General features: G+C 44.6%; 1 protein-coding gene across 3 annotated transcripts in view; it reads left to right on the forward strand.

Annotated features, from left to right (window-relative positions):
• Positions 1–12,927, forward strand: part of JADE3 (jade family PHD finger 3) — a 159,527-nt gene extending 146,600 nt beyond the window's left edge. For all 3 annotated transcript variants that reach the window (XM_029930225.1, XM_029930224.1, XM_029930226.1), the window contains 3 exons: positions 5,741–6,211; positions 7,664–7,781; positions 9,839–12,927. In XM_029930225.1, coding sequence (XP_029786085.1) covers positions 5,741–6,211; positions 7,664–7,781; positions 9,839–10,749 — 1,500 coding nt within the window. In that variant the 3' untranslated portion in view covers positions 10,750–12,927. The remainder of the gene's footprint in view (positions 1–5,740; positions 6,212–7,663; positions 7,782–9,838) is intronic.
• Positions 12,928–14,429: the final 1,502 nt, after the last annotated feature.

Consider the following 14,429-nt stretch of genomic DNA (forward strand, 5'->3'; position numbering starts at 1 on the left):
AAGGTTTGGTAGGCTGGCATGAACCATTTATGACATTGTTTCGGTGACACAATTTTGACAGAATTGCTGTGATACCACCCATTTGTCTGTTCACGGATTCTTGGAGATTAAAGACAGCCAAATGCACTTTCTACAATAGCCAAATCATGGAAAGAACCTAAATGTCCATCAACTGATGAATGGATCAAGAAGATGTTGTATATATATATACAATGGAGTACTATATGGCAATGAGAAAGAATGATATATGGCCATTTGTAGGAAAGTGGATGGACCTTGAGGGTGTCATGCTAAGCGAAATAAGTCAGGCAGAGATGGACAGATACCATATGTTTGCATTCATAGGTCTAACAGGAGAGACCTGGCAGGGGACCATGGGGAGAGGAAGGGGGAAAGAGAGTTGGGAAGAGTGAGGGACACAGATCAAGGGAGACTACTGAATACTGGAGAGAACCATGGACTGAAGGGGGAGGGGGAGGGGGTGATGGTCATGGTGGGGGGCACTTGTAGGGAGAAGCACTGGGTGTTATATGGAAACTAATTTGACAATAAACTATTATAATATAAAATAAAATAAAATAAAGACAGCCAAATGGACACTGTCCTGCAGCAGGACAGGAGCCTGCTGAGGACATATGCACCAGGTCCTTGGGTTCCAGGTAGGTGTCATCTCCTTGTGAGGAGGACACACTATTTTCTTTTTAGGGGTGACAAAATATTTCTTAATTCCTTTCTTTTCTACAATTTCTGAAAAATATATAGAAAACGATTATTTCCCCCTTTAGAGATAAATAAACTACAGTGAAATACCACTTCATACTCACTAGGGTGATAATATATCAAAAAGGTGGTGGGACTCCAGGGTGGTAGGATCGCACCGAGTGTGGAGCCTGCTTAAGATTCTCTCTCTCTCTGTCTGGTGCCTGGGTGGCTCAGTCGTTAAGCATCTGATTTTGGCTCAGGTCATGATCTCACAGTTCATGAGTTCAAGTCCCACATCGGGTGAGCTCATGTCCTACTTCAGGTGAGCACGAACCCCACTCAAAAAAAATTAGGGGCACCTGGGTGTCTCAATCCTTTGGGAATCTGACTCTTGACTTTGACTCAGAGCATGATCTCAAAGTTCATGAGTTCGAGCCCCGCATTGGGCTCTGCGCTGACAGCATGGAGCCTGCTTGGGATTCTGTGTGTGTCTCTCTCTCTGCCCTTCTCCCCCTAGCTCTCTTCTCTCTCAAAATAAATAAAAATAAACTTTTAAAAAATTTAAAAAAAAATTCTCTTTCCCTCTGTCTCCTCCCTCATTCTCTCTCTCTTTCAAATAAATGGAAAAAAATTTAAGGCAGACAATAACAGTTATTGGCAAGAATGTGGAGAACTTGGAACCCTTGCGCTTTGCTGGTAGGAATGTAACATGTGCAGCCACTGTGGCAAACAGTTCGGCAGTTTCTCAAAATCTTAGATGTTAGGGGCACCTGGGTGGCTCGGTCAGTTAAGTCTCCGACTTCATCTCAGGTTATGATCTTGCAGTCTATGGGGGCAAGCCCCGCGTCAGGTTCTGTGCTGACAGCTAGGAGCCTGGAGCTGCTTCGGATTCTGTGTCTCCCTCTCTCTCTGCCCCTGCTCTGCTCGCACTCGCTCGCTCTCGTGCGCGCTCACACTCACTCTCTCATGTGCACGCTCGCTCTCTATCTCTCACTCAAAAATAAAGATTTAAAAAAAAATTTTAAGTTAGATGTAGAATTACCATATGATCTAGCAATTCCACTTCAAAGTGGATACCTGCAGTTTAAGAGGTGTCCAAAACCACCCTCAGGTTCCATAATTCACTAGAAGCCTCACAGAGCTCAGAAAAGTCGTTCTTCTGGTTGCAGTTTATTACAGTGAAAGAAGGGATGCAGATCAAAAGCAAGGGGGAGAGGCACATAGGGCAGGGGGTCCAGGAGAGTAGGCACCGGGCTGCCAGTTGTCCTCCCCAGGTGGGTCCTGTGGATAGTGCTTCTTTCTGCCCCCAGTGACATATGATAATAGAGTATTGCCAACCAAGGAACACTCACCCAGATCTTAGTGTTCAGAGCTTTCATTAAGAGTTGGCCACTGGGGCGCCTGGGTGGCTCAGTCGGTTAAGCTTCTGGCTTCGGCTCAGGTCATGATCTCACAGTTCGTGGGTTCGAGCCCTGCATCGTGTTTTGTGCTAACAGCTATCTCAGAGCCTGGAGCCTGCTTCAGATTCTGTATCTCCCTCTCTCTCTCTCTGACCCTCCCCTGCTCATGCTCTCTCTGTCTCTCAAAAAAAAATTAAATAAATAAAAAGAGTTGGCCACTAAGACACAACGGACTGCCCCCAGTCCCTCTGGAGGTCAGGCTGATACCACATGGCTCAAAGCCTCCAGCATAAATCACATTGTTATCAGAGACTATCTGACCTGGTCCAGGAACCCCAGATAAACAAAGACACTCTTCTAAGTCAGAACATTCCAAAGGCTTAGAGGTCACCTCTCAGTAGCTGGGGGCAAAGGGTCAAACCTTTCTTTGGGCAAGGTTAATCCTTTAATGCACCTGCCCAAAGAGAAATGAAAACATATGTCCACACAAAAACTTGCACCGAAGTGCTCATAGCAGCATTATTTCCTAATAGCCAAAAACTGAAAATAACCCAAATGCCCATCAAGTGATGAGTGGATAAACAAATGTAGTGTATTCATACAATGGAATGGTCTTTGGGCATATTTTTATTTTTTTAAGTTTATTTATTTTGAGAGAGAGAGAGCACACACACAAACAAAGGAGGGACGGGGGGAGAGAGAATCCCAAGCAGGCTCCTTTCTATCAGCAGAGAGCCTAACACAGGACTCAATCCCACAAACCGTGAGATCATGACCTGAGCCAAAATCATGAGTCGAATGTTTAACCGACTAAACCACCCAGGCACCCTGCCATATTTTTAAAAGAATGAAATTCTGAACATGCTATGACATCGATGAACCTTGAGGACATGCTAAGTGAAAAAAAAAAAAAACAGACACAAATGCCATACAGGTATGATCTCTCCTGTATGACGTGGACAGAATAGGCCGACCTACAGAAACACAAAGTTGATTAGTAGTTGCTTGGGGCTGGGGTTGGGGACAGGAAGTGACTGCAGGTAAGCAGGAGATTTCTTTTCTGGTGTAATGAAAAGGTACTAGAATAAAAACTGGAAACAACAAAAAAGAAAATGTACTGGAATTATGTAGTAGTATAACTACTCTGTAAGCATACTAAAACCGTTGAAATGTATACTTAAAATTCGTGAGTTTTATGGCACACAAACTGTATCTCAGTAAAGCTGTTATTTTAAGGGGAATAGTATATATCTTCTCTGTCACCTTAAGTAGTTACAGTAATAAATGGTATGTATATAAAGGCATTTTGTTTACTAGAATATTTCAAGTGTATGTTTTTAGAAAAAGGTAAATAGGTATTTGGCACCAAAACGTGGTCAGTATTTGTCCTTTATCACCAAAACATATCGACCTTCAGCAATAAACATCATAGAATGACCTTTTTTGTGACTACATGGAATTATGGAAGAGTTTCCTAAGGACCTATTCCATTTTTCATCTAAGCACCCAGTTCTTATTTGTGTATTGTCTTTTATTTTGACTAATTTATATTTCTGTCTCCACAGTCTATAAATGTGACCTGCGAGACATGATCTGTTTTTAGCTTCTGATCAGTAGTAATTTTATGTTACATGTTCATCCCCTTGCATAGGACACTGTCCTTTTGCTTTCTCTTTCCGCATTTTTGTCAGTTACTAAACAGTGAAAGAGCGCTATGCCCAACACTTTTAATCTTTTGCTAAAGAATGCCTTTTGCTTCTTGTTTTTTAAATGACTGGCTAGTCTCTTAGCCAAGTGATAACACAAGGTGCCCAGATAAAAGTACATTTTTGGTTTTCATCATCCTCATTATCATAAGGCTTTTCAAATACGTGGACATTTTAAGGATACAGATTTCAGTGTAAGGTAACAATCTTTTCCAATAGAACTGTCCAAAGCTGGAGTGGGCTGTCTTAGGAATGCAATTTAAGTGGCTAGATTACCACTTACTTGAAAAGTAGAAGGAGTTGGGGGGCAGGACAGTGGAAGGAGAAAACCAGGGACTCTAGAGGTGCATACAAGCAGTAATAAGTGCGGTGCTGGATAAGATGATTTTAGGATTATATTTCATCTATGGAATTCTTTATCCTGTAAAATTAGCTTAAATGGAATCTGCCTCCATTAAAGCTTTGATGATTGCCAGTATCCTCTTAGGTGCTGAATTTCTCCATCTATTAGAAGGAGACCTGTCAGGCTTTGCATTTTTTAGTCTTTATTATCTGAGGTCATTCCCTATTTGTAGTTATCACAAACCCAACATATAGTTAATTTGGCAGTCTGCCCTCCAGATTCAACTCCAAGAGTTGAGACTTGGTTTTCACCATGGGAATTCCCTACTATTTTTAGAAACAAATCCTCCATTGCTTTCTCTCCCATGTATTTAAAATCTTTGGAAAGAAAGCTGTAGCACTGTAACCATAACAAATGATAATTGAGACTAACTAAAGCACAGGAGTACAGCCGTACTTTGTCGCCCTGTAACTGAATCTTCGGTGCATGCTTCAGAGTGATACTTAACAAATTCGTTGCATCTGTTACAAACTTAATTTCAGATTTTCAGTAGCCCTAATGTCCCATAGAACTTTTCTGCAGTGATGGAAATCTGCGCTGTCCGGTATGATTGAAATGTGGCTCGGGTGGCCAAGGAATCGAAGTTTTAATTGTATATCACTTTCCTTTTAAGCTTATTATTTTGAGAGAGAGAGAGAGAGAGAGAGAGAGAGAGAGAGAGAGAGAGAGAGAGAAAGTGCACACATATGCACTCTCAGGAGTGGGGGAGGGGCCGAGAGAGGGAGAGAGAGAATCCCAAGCAGGCTCTGTGCTGTCAGCATAGAGCCCAATGCGGGGCTCAAACTCATGAACAGTGAGATCATGACCTGAGCCGAAATCAAGAGTTGGATATTTAACCGGGTGAGCCACCCAAGTGCGCCAATTACATATACATATTGTATATGTAATTAAATTAAATTTAAATAGCTATTTATGGCTAGTTGGCTACCATGTTAGACGGCACAGCTCTATGAGAACAATTTCAAGAAATTAAGTTACTTAGATATTGGAGTTCCTGGGACTTTTTAGAACCAGTAGATGCTCTGGCAACAATATTGACTTCGTTTTTTCTTTTTGTTTGTTTACAAGCATTTCTTGAGCTTGTAAACAAGTTCCATAGTTGATGGCCATGCAAAGATGAATGACACAGCTTCTGTCTTTAAGAGCTCTGGACAGGGTTCTGCCACTTAACCGTACTGTAGGTACAGTGTAGAAAGTACTATTGTAGAAGCATATAATAAGGTGACGTGAGGGACACAAAGAAGTTACAACATGACTCTTCACAGCGGCCAAGGAAGACTTCTCAGAAAAATTTCAGGCCTAAGCTAAAGGGGCGTTTGACTTTTTTTTTTTTTAACCTCTGTTATTTCTGTTTTCTATCCAAGCCAATTTCCTGGGTTACTTATAAAGCATCTGTCATAGTCAGTTTCGGGCCAGCTTTCTCCCTGTCTTGCCTTTGTTTCCTGGGAGCTCTCGCATTAAGCCCAGAGATATGGGGTTCCCCTTCCCCCACCAGCCCTGCTGCCTTAACACATCATTTCCTCCTACAGTGCTCTGTGAAAAGCTGCATCACTGCCTTCCACGTCACCTGTGCCTTTGAGCACAACCTAGAGATGAAGACTACCCTAGATGAGGGGGACGAAGTGAAGTTCAAGTCATACTGCCTCAAGCACAGCCAAAACAGGCAGAAGCTCAGGGAGGCTGAGTACCCCTTGCATAGGGCTACAGAGCAGAGCCAGGCCAAGAGTGAAAAAATCAGTCTGCGGGCACAGAAGCTTCGGGAGCTGGAGGAAGAGTTCTATACGCTGGTCCGCGTGGAAGATGTGGCCACAGAACTGGGGCTGCCCACGCTCACTGTGGACCTTATCTACAACTACTGGAAACTAAAGCGGAAAAGTAACTTCAATAAGCCATTATTTCCTCCAAGGCAGGACGAAGAAAACGGCCTGGTGCAGCCAAAAGAGGAAAGTATTCACACTCGCATGAGAATGTTTATGCATCTGCGGCAAGACTTAGAGAGGGTAAGGTGACTGGCTGCGGGCACTGTTTAGGTCTCAGTCTGCACAGAAATGGAGGCCCCACTTCCCATTTTGGTTTTGGTTTTGGTTTTGGTTTTGGTTTTGGTTTTAAAGTTCAGCTAATTTATTGTTGTGGGCTTCTGTGTCCTGGCTTATCTTCCGATGGCATTGTGGCCCCAAACATTAGGCTCTATTTAAATTTCTGGCAGGCACTTTCAGGGGAATTGAAGAGCCCTCACTTATATCTTATGAAGCTTAAATCTGAAATAAATTCTCATTTGGTTTACTTTTTATTCACCGTTGAGCCTAAATTGGCTCAGCTTTATTTTACTGACACATGAGGCTGAGGAAAGACTGAATTTTGTTGAGGAAAGAGGTAGATCGGTTTCTCGATCTCAGCACTACTGACATCTTAGGCTGGATAGTTCTTTGTTGTAGGTGGGACTGTCCTTTGTTGTGGGGAACACTGGAAGATGTTTAGCAGTGTCCCTGGCCTCTACCCAGTAGCAAATCCTCCTCCCCACACATACCCAATTAATGACAATAGAAAACGGTTCCAGATCACCAAATGCTCCCTGGGGGTCACAATTGCCTCTGTTTGAGAGCCTCCACACCAGAGGATTCTGTTTAACTCACTTATTCAAAGATACGTTTGGCCCTGTGTTTACCCTAGAGAAGTTTATAATCAAGTATAATTATAGAGATGGCTTGTTTTTTCTCCCTGCTACCAGAATCTGGAAGGGAACAGATTTGGCTCTCTTTGTAAAATTTAGCTCCCACATCTATAACGCTTACTATATGGCAACACTCTTCCAGGCATTTCATAAATATTAACTCATTTAATCCTAAGATGCCTGTGGAGAAAGTACTGTTGTTAGCCCTATTTACAGATGACTAAACCGGGGCACAGAAAGGTGGAGTGATGGGTCTAGGTGGGGTGGGAACTATGGGAGGATGTGGATCGCACGCTTGTGGCTCTAGAGATTTGGCTGAGCTGGAGGTGTGAGCAAAAAAGCCACTGTCGATCTGTCCCGCAGACCTTGATCCTGCTGGTCCAGCACTCACTAGAAAATTGCAGTGGACATAGCATTGCCACTGTTTTATTCAGGGACTTAAAGGGAAGGCCAGAACGCTGCATCCTCACTCCGTCTTCCCGGTGTGGCTGTGCAGGTCAACACCGAGCCCATCACACTGCAGGGAGAGGAGTTTTCAGGAGGTGGCCTGCGAGCGTTTTGCTTGTACTGCCGATCGATCTGGGCACCACGGTCCCGTGCCAGACCAGGCTACGCGAGTTCCTGCGGAGGGGCTCTAGTTAGGGGGGCTCTGGTGTTGTCTCTGCTCGCCACCCCCACACCCCACTAGATTTCAGTTGTCTTAATTTTGGCTAAACGATTTCAGTTGTCAGGTTTATGCAACATGACAAAAATCTCTATTTGCTGGGGATTGGGCTTTCAGGTACGAAATCTGTGCTACATGATAAGCAGGCGGGAGAAGCTGAAACTGTCACAAAACAAAATACAGGAACAGATCTTCGGTTTGCAAGTCCAGCTTATTAACCAGGAAATTGCCGCAGGTAACCTTATATTTAAGTTGCCCTGGGGCACCTGGGTGGCTCAGCAGGTTAAGCGTCTGACTCTTAATCTCAGCTCAAGTCTCCATCTCAGGGTCATGAGTTGAAGCCCTGCTTTGGGCTCCACACTGGGCATGGAGCCTACTTTAAAAAAAAAAAAAGTCCTAAGAAATACATAGACTCTGCTTTTATCCCATTTTAACCATTTAAAATCTGTGTCAGTTGTTCTACTTAAAAAGCTTTTAAAATTCTTGTCAAATATCTCATTTGCTCTGGTCCAACCTCGATACAACATGGCCATTTTGCTGTCAGCTTGTGAGGCAAGAAATCCCAAGGTGGGGTTGGGGGGCTTGCAGGTCTAGGGCAGATAATCTAGGTATCAGACAGACTAGTGTCATGGCCACTAGTTAAAGCTATGAACTATTCTGTAATCATCAGATTCACTTAGAAATCAATACAATGGGACCTAATCCTAGTTTCCAGAAAACATTTAATTCCAGGGTTCCTCATTTTAACAATATGTTGTTAAAACCTTAGCCAGTAGTTGGGAGATCTGGGTTTTGTCTCTTACTTACTAATATTTGTTGAGCACCTACTGTAGACTGAGAACTGAGCTAGAAATTAGGGCAGTCAGCACAACAGAGTCCCTGCCCACTTGATGAGAGAGATGGGAGAGCATAATTCCAGTGCCCTAAGCCTGGGGGTCTTGGCTGCAAAGACAGTCCCATTCAGTGACCTCTGTAACCCTCCTGTACTTCATTTAATACAGAGGTTGGTGGCAGAGTCTGGGCAGCCAAGAGTCACTGTGCAGGGCTGCATAGAATCCAGCTCCAGCCAGGGGCCAGCCATAGAATGAGGGAGACACCCAGAAACGAGGTGTCAGGTAGGCCTCAGACATGCTGGGGTATTTATAAGTATCGTGGGTCACAGCAGAACACAATAGCATGAAGCAGCAGGGCTGCTCAGCCACAAAGGCACCGTGATGGGCAAGACCAAGAAAACCAAAGGACAGCAGGGAGGATCTCTGCGTGCCAGGAAGATTGTCCCCTAAACCAGGTGGCTCCTGATTGGTTGGAGCCAGCCCTGTTACTGGTTGTGGTATCTGCAGGTGGCAGCAAGATGGGGCTATGAATATTCACCACACACCCTTAGGGAACCCATGTTGCCCAGGTACCACCTCATAGCTGTCGTCCTGTAGGGAAAAGTTAAGTCCCTATGCAAGGAGGAATTATTTAGAAATATTTTTTTAATTTTAGAGCATCCAAAGTAATAGAGAAAGGAAGATCTGTTCTAAATGTGGTTATAGGAAGACAGAATCAGGTAACTGATGGCCAGTACTCCCAGGCCAAGCATAACGCAGGCCACTGGCAGGAATGTCGTGATTCTTTTCTGCTGGCCTTGCCACCACAAAACCTGCCCCACCCAGCCCTGGAGGGTGGTCATTCACAATGAGGAAATTAAGTGAGGTTATGGACATAAAATACAGAGGAGTCACCTGCTACCATTGCTGCTGTTGCCAGGTTAAAACCCATAGCCACATGCTCTTCATCCACCAAAACCTGTGCTGTATTCTTGAGGGTTTGGATTTGACCTTTCCAGAAAGGCAGGAGAGATCAGAGGGTAGGGTCTGACATGTCTTTCCAAGCACATCCTCAGTCCTGTGCAGCACCCACACATGCACACATGCAGACACCCAAATAGGGAGACACTGTTCCAAACCACTGCTGGTGACATTCTTTTCAGACATGGAGAGGGCAGAGATGGGGGTATAGGAGGTGGCACCAGTCTTTGTGATCATTTACAGCCTGGGAGGGCAGAGATGAAGAGGTTGAGAGCCACACTAGCAGGGGCTTCAATAAGTTTCCCACCTGTAGCACACCCCTCCCCCCGCCAGCCTCTACTTCAGCCCCTCTAGCTTCTGTCCCAAGATGCACATACACATGAAAGTCAGGGTCCTGTTAGACGTTTGGAAGAGTGGGTATGTGAACTCACCACCGTAATAAGCATACATGCTGTTATTTAAATCGGTTGTTAAAATGAGTCTTTCTTTTTGATCTTAGGACTTCCTTTGACAAGTACACTAGAAAACTCATTGTTCTACCCGCCACCAAGAATTACCTTAAAGTTAAAAATGCCTAGATCAGCCCCGGAAGACTGCAGAAACAGCTGCACAGAGTCCGGTCATGGAGCCCTCTCTCCTGCCAGCAGCCCCCCTGTTCCCAGCCTGAGCGGCGTGCAGGTTCCTCAGGGGTCGCTAGAAATGAGAATGAAATCGTACCTGAGATATCCGCTAGAGAGCAAGAGTAACCGTTGGCTGGCCAGTCTCAGCCACTCTAGAAGTGAAACAAAGGATCCCAGTCCTACTTGGAGAACCCCATCTCCCGAGTTGTATCACGGGCAGTCGCTGGGAAAGCCTCTGGTCCTTCAGGCTGCCCTGCATGGACAGTCTTCCATTGGGAATGGGAAAAGTCAGTCTACCTCCAACCTTGCCAGATCCAACGGCCTGGAGGGCAGCTGGTCTGGAGATGCCTCCCAGCAGGACAGCTCAAGTGAGATGTTCTGTGGCCAGGAGCCCATGCTTGGCTCCCACTTGGCCAGTCAGGGCACCTTTAGAAAATCTACCATGGAACACTTCAGTAGGTCCTTTAAGGAGGCCACCAACAGGTGGGCGAGGACCACAGAGGACCTCCAGTGTTGTGTGAAGCCAACCAAGAATATTAACCCCAAGGAGCAGCTCTGGGGCAAGCAGCTTGTCAGGCGGTCTGCAGGGAGAGCTCCATATCAGGAGAACGATGGGTATTGTCCAGATTTGGAGCTGAGTGATTCAGAGGCAGAAAGTGATGGGAATAGAGAGAAAGTCAGGGTAAGGAGAGTTAGCTCAGACAGGGAAAATCCTCCCCATGACTCTCGACGGGAGTGCCACGGTAAAAGCAAGACACATCGCTTCTCCCACAGTTCAATGCAGAGGTGATCAGAAACATGTAAGAATAGCTCAGTCTTTGCCTCTGCCCCACACCAAAAGGATTCTAGTATACTTTAGGAGGAGCTGTAGTGACAGAATAAACCATCTCCAGGGTGAATTGGCTTGTGGTTTTTGAAACAGTTTCAAGTCAACTTTTCATAAGCACATTCTAAGAATTACAGATTGTCCAGAAGTTTTTCGGCCAGAGGCTGTTCAGAACAGCTGGGCCCAGAGTACTTGCTCAGTAAATACTTTGGGACAGCTCTCCAGTCCTGTCAACTCACTGATGCATGTACGTATTAAGTGTCCTTGCATTGTTAACGCATTTGCAAGAGACCATGATTATCAGACACTAAAACTACTTACCTTTTGAAGCTACGGCCTGTGACCTCCCACAGCTCCTGTCCGTAGGAAGTGTCTAACTCCATTGGTGTCTGGAAACCCGCTTCAGGGACAGCCCAGGGACCAACATCCCAGATACTGTCAGATTCACTACCCTCTTCCTTAGCTCTGCACAAGGTTGAGCTCCTTTGGCAGTATCTTACCTACCAAGTCAATACTCCTGATGCTTGCAGTGTCCAGTGCCTGTTCCTAGACTTGCTGGTCGGGGGCACACTTGTAACTACTTGGCCCATCTAACAAGCGTGAGAGGCTAACTTGTGGATGGTGTTTACGGAGGTACAAACAAGTACTGCTTCCAAGGAAGGTGTTCGGATTCTCTCCACTTAAGCATTTGTGAGGGATCCCAGAGCCTTTCCCAAAGTGAGACCAATTCCGGAGGATTTGTACCAGGTCAGGGTTTTGTGTTCTTGTTTTCAAATCAGTTTGACTTGAGTAAGTTTGGCTGACAGTTTTTTGTATACCTGCTTTAATGTTTATAAAGTTTTTATTGAGGTATAATTAAGATATAGTAAAATGCACAGAGGTTAAGTATTCTTACCTGCTTTAATTTTGAAACAGATTTTTATTGTCAAACAGAATTTGAAAGTGTGTGTTTAACACATGGATATAATTTAGCTTTGTACCAACTTTGAATCCGAGGCATTTCCCCCAACAAAAAGGCTGGAGCCATTTTTCAGAAGTTGCTTATACCTTGTTCCCAAACAATCAGCCTTGAATAATTTGTGGGAGGAAGAGAATAATTACATTGTGGGGGGGATAAAACATGTCTGCTTCCCATTTAAAAGAGGGGGAAATGTTATAGTTTTTTAAAATGTGAAGCCGACTATAATTCTCTGCTCTCTCTTCTTCTTAGCCTTAAATTAATATTCTCTTTCTTCTAGTTTGGGAAAGCGTAGTGGGAATTATCAGACAAAAAGAGACCACTTTTAGATCTTTAAAGCTGGCCACTGGCCAAGCGAACAGCCCAGCTGCAGCGGGCGCTGGGCGGTAGGGGAGGGCGGGAACCCCCCTGCCCTCCGGCCTCGCAGGCGCCTTGCGTGGTCCTTGTCCGCTTCTGTTCTCGTAGCCTTGTTAATGGGTTCCGCGGCTCTTGTCTCCTCGTTTTTGGAAAACTTCTGTTATTTTGCCTCCCCTTTGGCCACAGCATGAAAATGTTTCTTGTATGCCTGTGTACACATGTGAACATGCCGTGGCACGTGCGGTAGGCATCTCGTGTTCTGCTTGGACAGAATCAGCTAAGAATTGTCCACACGAGGAAGACCGTTCCTCCTATGTACACACTAGAGTTCTGTGCTTTTCCCTCTGAGCTCTGCTGGGGTAGATGTGAATCTGACACCTTCCCGCTAATGAAAAGAAAACGAGCTCTGCTGTCGAGGCCTTCTGTCTGCTCGAGGCCAGTTCTGTAGCCCGAGTCCTTTCATGCCTTTTGGTTCTGAATGAGTGAGAGGAAAAGCAAATGTTGAAAAAGTGCTTCAGCCAAATTCCATTTGTGATGCCATGGGGAGAGTATTGACTAAAATAACTTCAGTCAGGGAAATATAGTTGTAATATTTTTACAGGATTTTCCTAAGTAAATAAAGGAGCCTTCAGTTGTGTAAATTTCAATTTCCCCAAAATGTATTTGCTACATTTTGCTGTTGTTTGAAGTCTTAACTCTTAACCTTCTTTTGTTAATTTTTTTTTGCATTTCGTCTTATATAGTCCAGTTTTCCAAGACAAATTCAGTCTTTTTTCAAATGTCACCTTTTTACCAATACTTTTTCATTAAATTATGAAAACTGTTTACTACTGTAAGTGTGGTAATTTCTTAATTTGGCATGCGGGTTTTAGAAAATCTTACATATGTTCCTCCTATATTTAAAAAGTCATATTTGTTAAACAAAACAGATGGTGGGGGGAAAGGGACGGAGGGGGAGGAGGAATCAGATGTTTAGAAGCACAGATTTATGATTCAGGTCCAATACGAGGGACCAAAGAGAATTCTGGGGCCTTGGACTCCACCCCAAAAATTATGATTTCATCAGGCTAATAAGACAAAACCATCATTTAAAACCACCAAGGAGAGAGACTATTGAATGCTGAGAATGAACTGAGTGTTGGGGAGGAGGGGGGAGGGGGGAAGAGAGGTGGTGGTGATGGTGGAGGGCACTTGAGGGGAAGAGCACTGGGTGTTGTATGGAAAACAATTTGACAATAAAATTTTAAAAAATTTTAAAAAATAATAAAAACTTAAAAAAAAAAAAACCACCAAGGAAATGGATCCTATCTAAAGTCACAAAGTCCAAAAGGCTTACAGCAGGCATCACGTAAATGTACACTCTTTACGATATTCATTCTGCTTGGAGTCCTGTGAGTATACGAATGCGATATGGGTTACATAGTGTCACGGGGGGTCTTTGGGGGCATTGAAAAACATGTTCCTTATGTTTTGAGAAATGTACTTGGCTAAAGGTCATTGGGTAAATCATGAGTGAAGATAGTTAAGAGCTAGGGTAGTTTCACTCCCCCTTCCTCTCCGCTCCCCACCCTCCCTGTCTCTCTCCCCCTCCCTCCGCCTCTCCTCCTCCACTTCCACCTCCACCAACACCCTGCCTTCTCTCTCCCGCCCCCCTTAGTGGCTAACTCTTGACTCAGTGTACATTGTTAGGTAAAGTGGTGGAGAACTGAAACTACAAATACACCCTGTTGTAGCCAACAAAAGCTTTGGGGCTGTGCTTGCAGTGGGAGATGAAGCCTTCGTCTTTGTGTTGAAGAAACGCTTAAATTGAGAGAAGAAACCAGATGATGGCTTTACAGTCCTCAGCATGTCTGCTGACCCTTAAGAATTGGGGAAAAATACTTGACAGGAGTAAATCCGTGTTTGCCCCTGAGTAACTTGCATGTGACATTTTCCAAAAACACACCTTATTTGTAATTGTTTATATTTGAGTCCCACAGGGTTAATTCAACTGTTTCCAAGTTTTATGGAAAGCAGCAACGGTGTGTTGATTTTTTTAATTACTCTCAGTGAATAAAGGCCTGCCCTAGGCTGTCACTCGCACGCAGGGAGCTCTGCAACCCTCGGCGCAGCGCTGTTTAAAGGGGGCTCCTGTGAATTCCATTACTGTTACTTCATGAATGGGAACACACTGTATGGCCTGAAGCCATGAGGATAGTTGTCCTTGAAATGAGTTGAGGTAGGGGAGGCTCAAGACCCAGGCCGATGTCCCCTGTCCTGCTCGGTCACTGATGCGTTCTTCGACCCGAAGCCCCTTAAATACATGAACCGTCTGAAGGAATTGCTGGAG

This window comes from Suricata suricatta, chromosome X, assembly GCF_006229205.1.
Source record: "Suricata suricatta isolate VVHF042 chromosome X, meerkat_22Aug2017_6uvM2_HiC, whole genome shotgun sequence".
Taxonomy (NCBI): Eukaryota; Metazoa; Chordata; class Mammalia; order Carnivora; family Herpestidae; genus Suricata; species Suricata suricatta.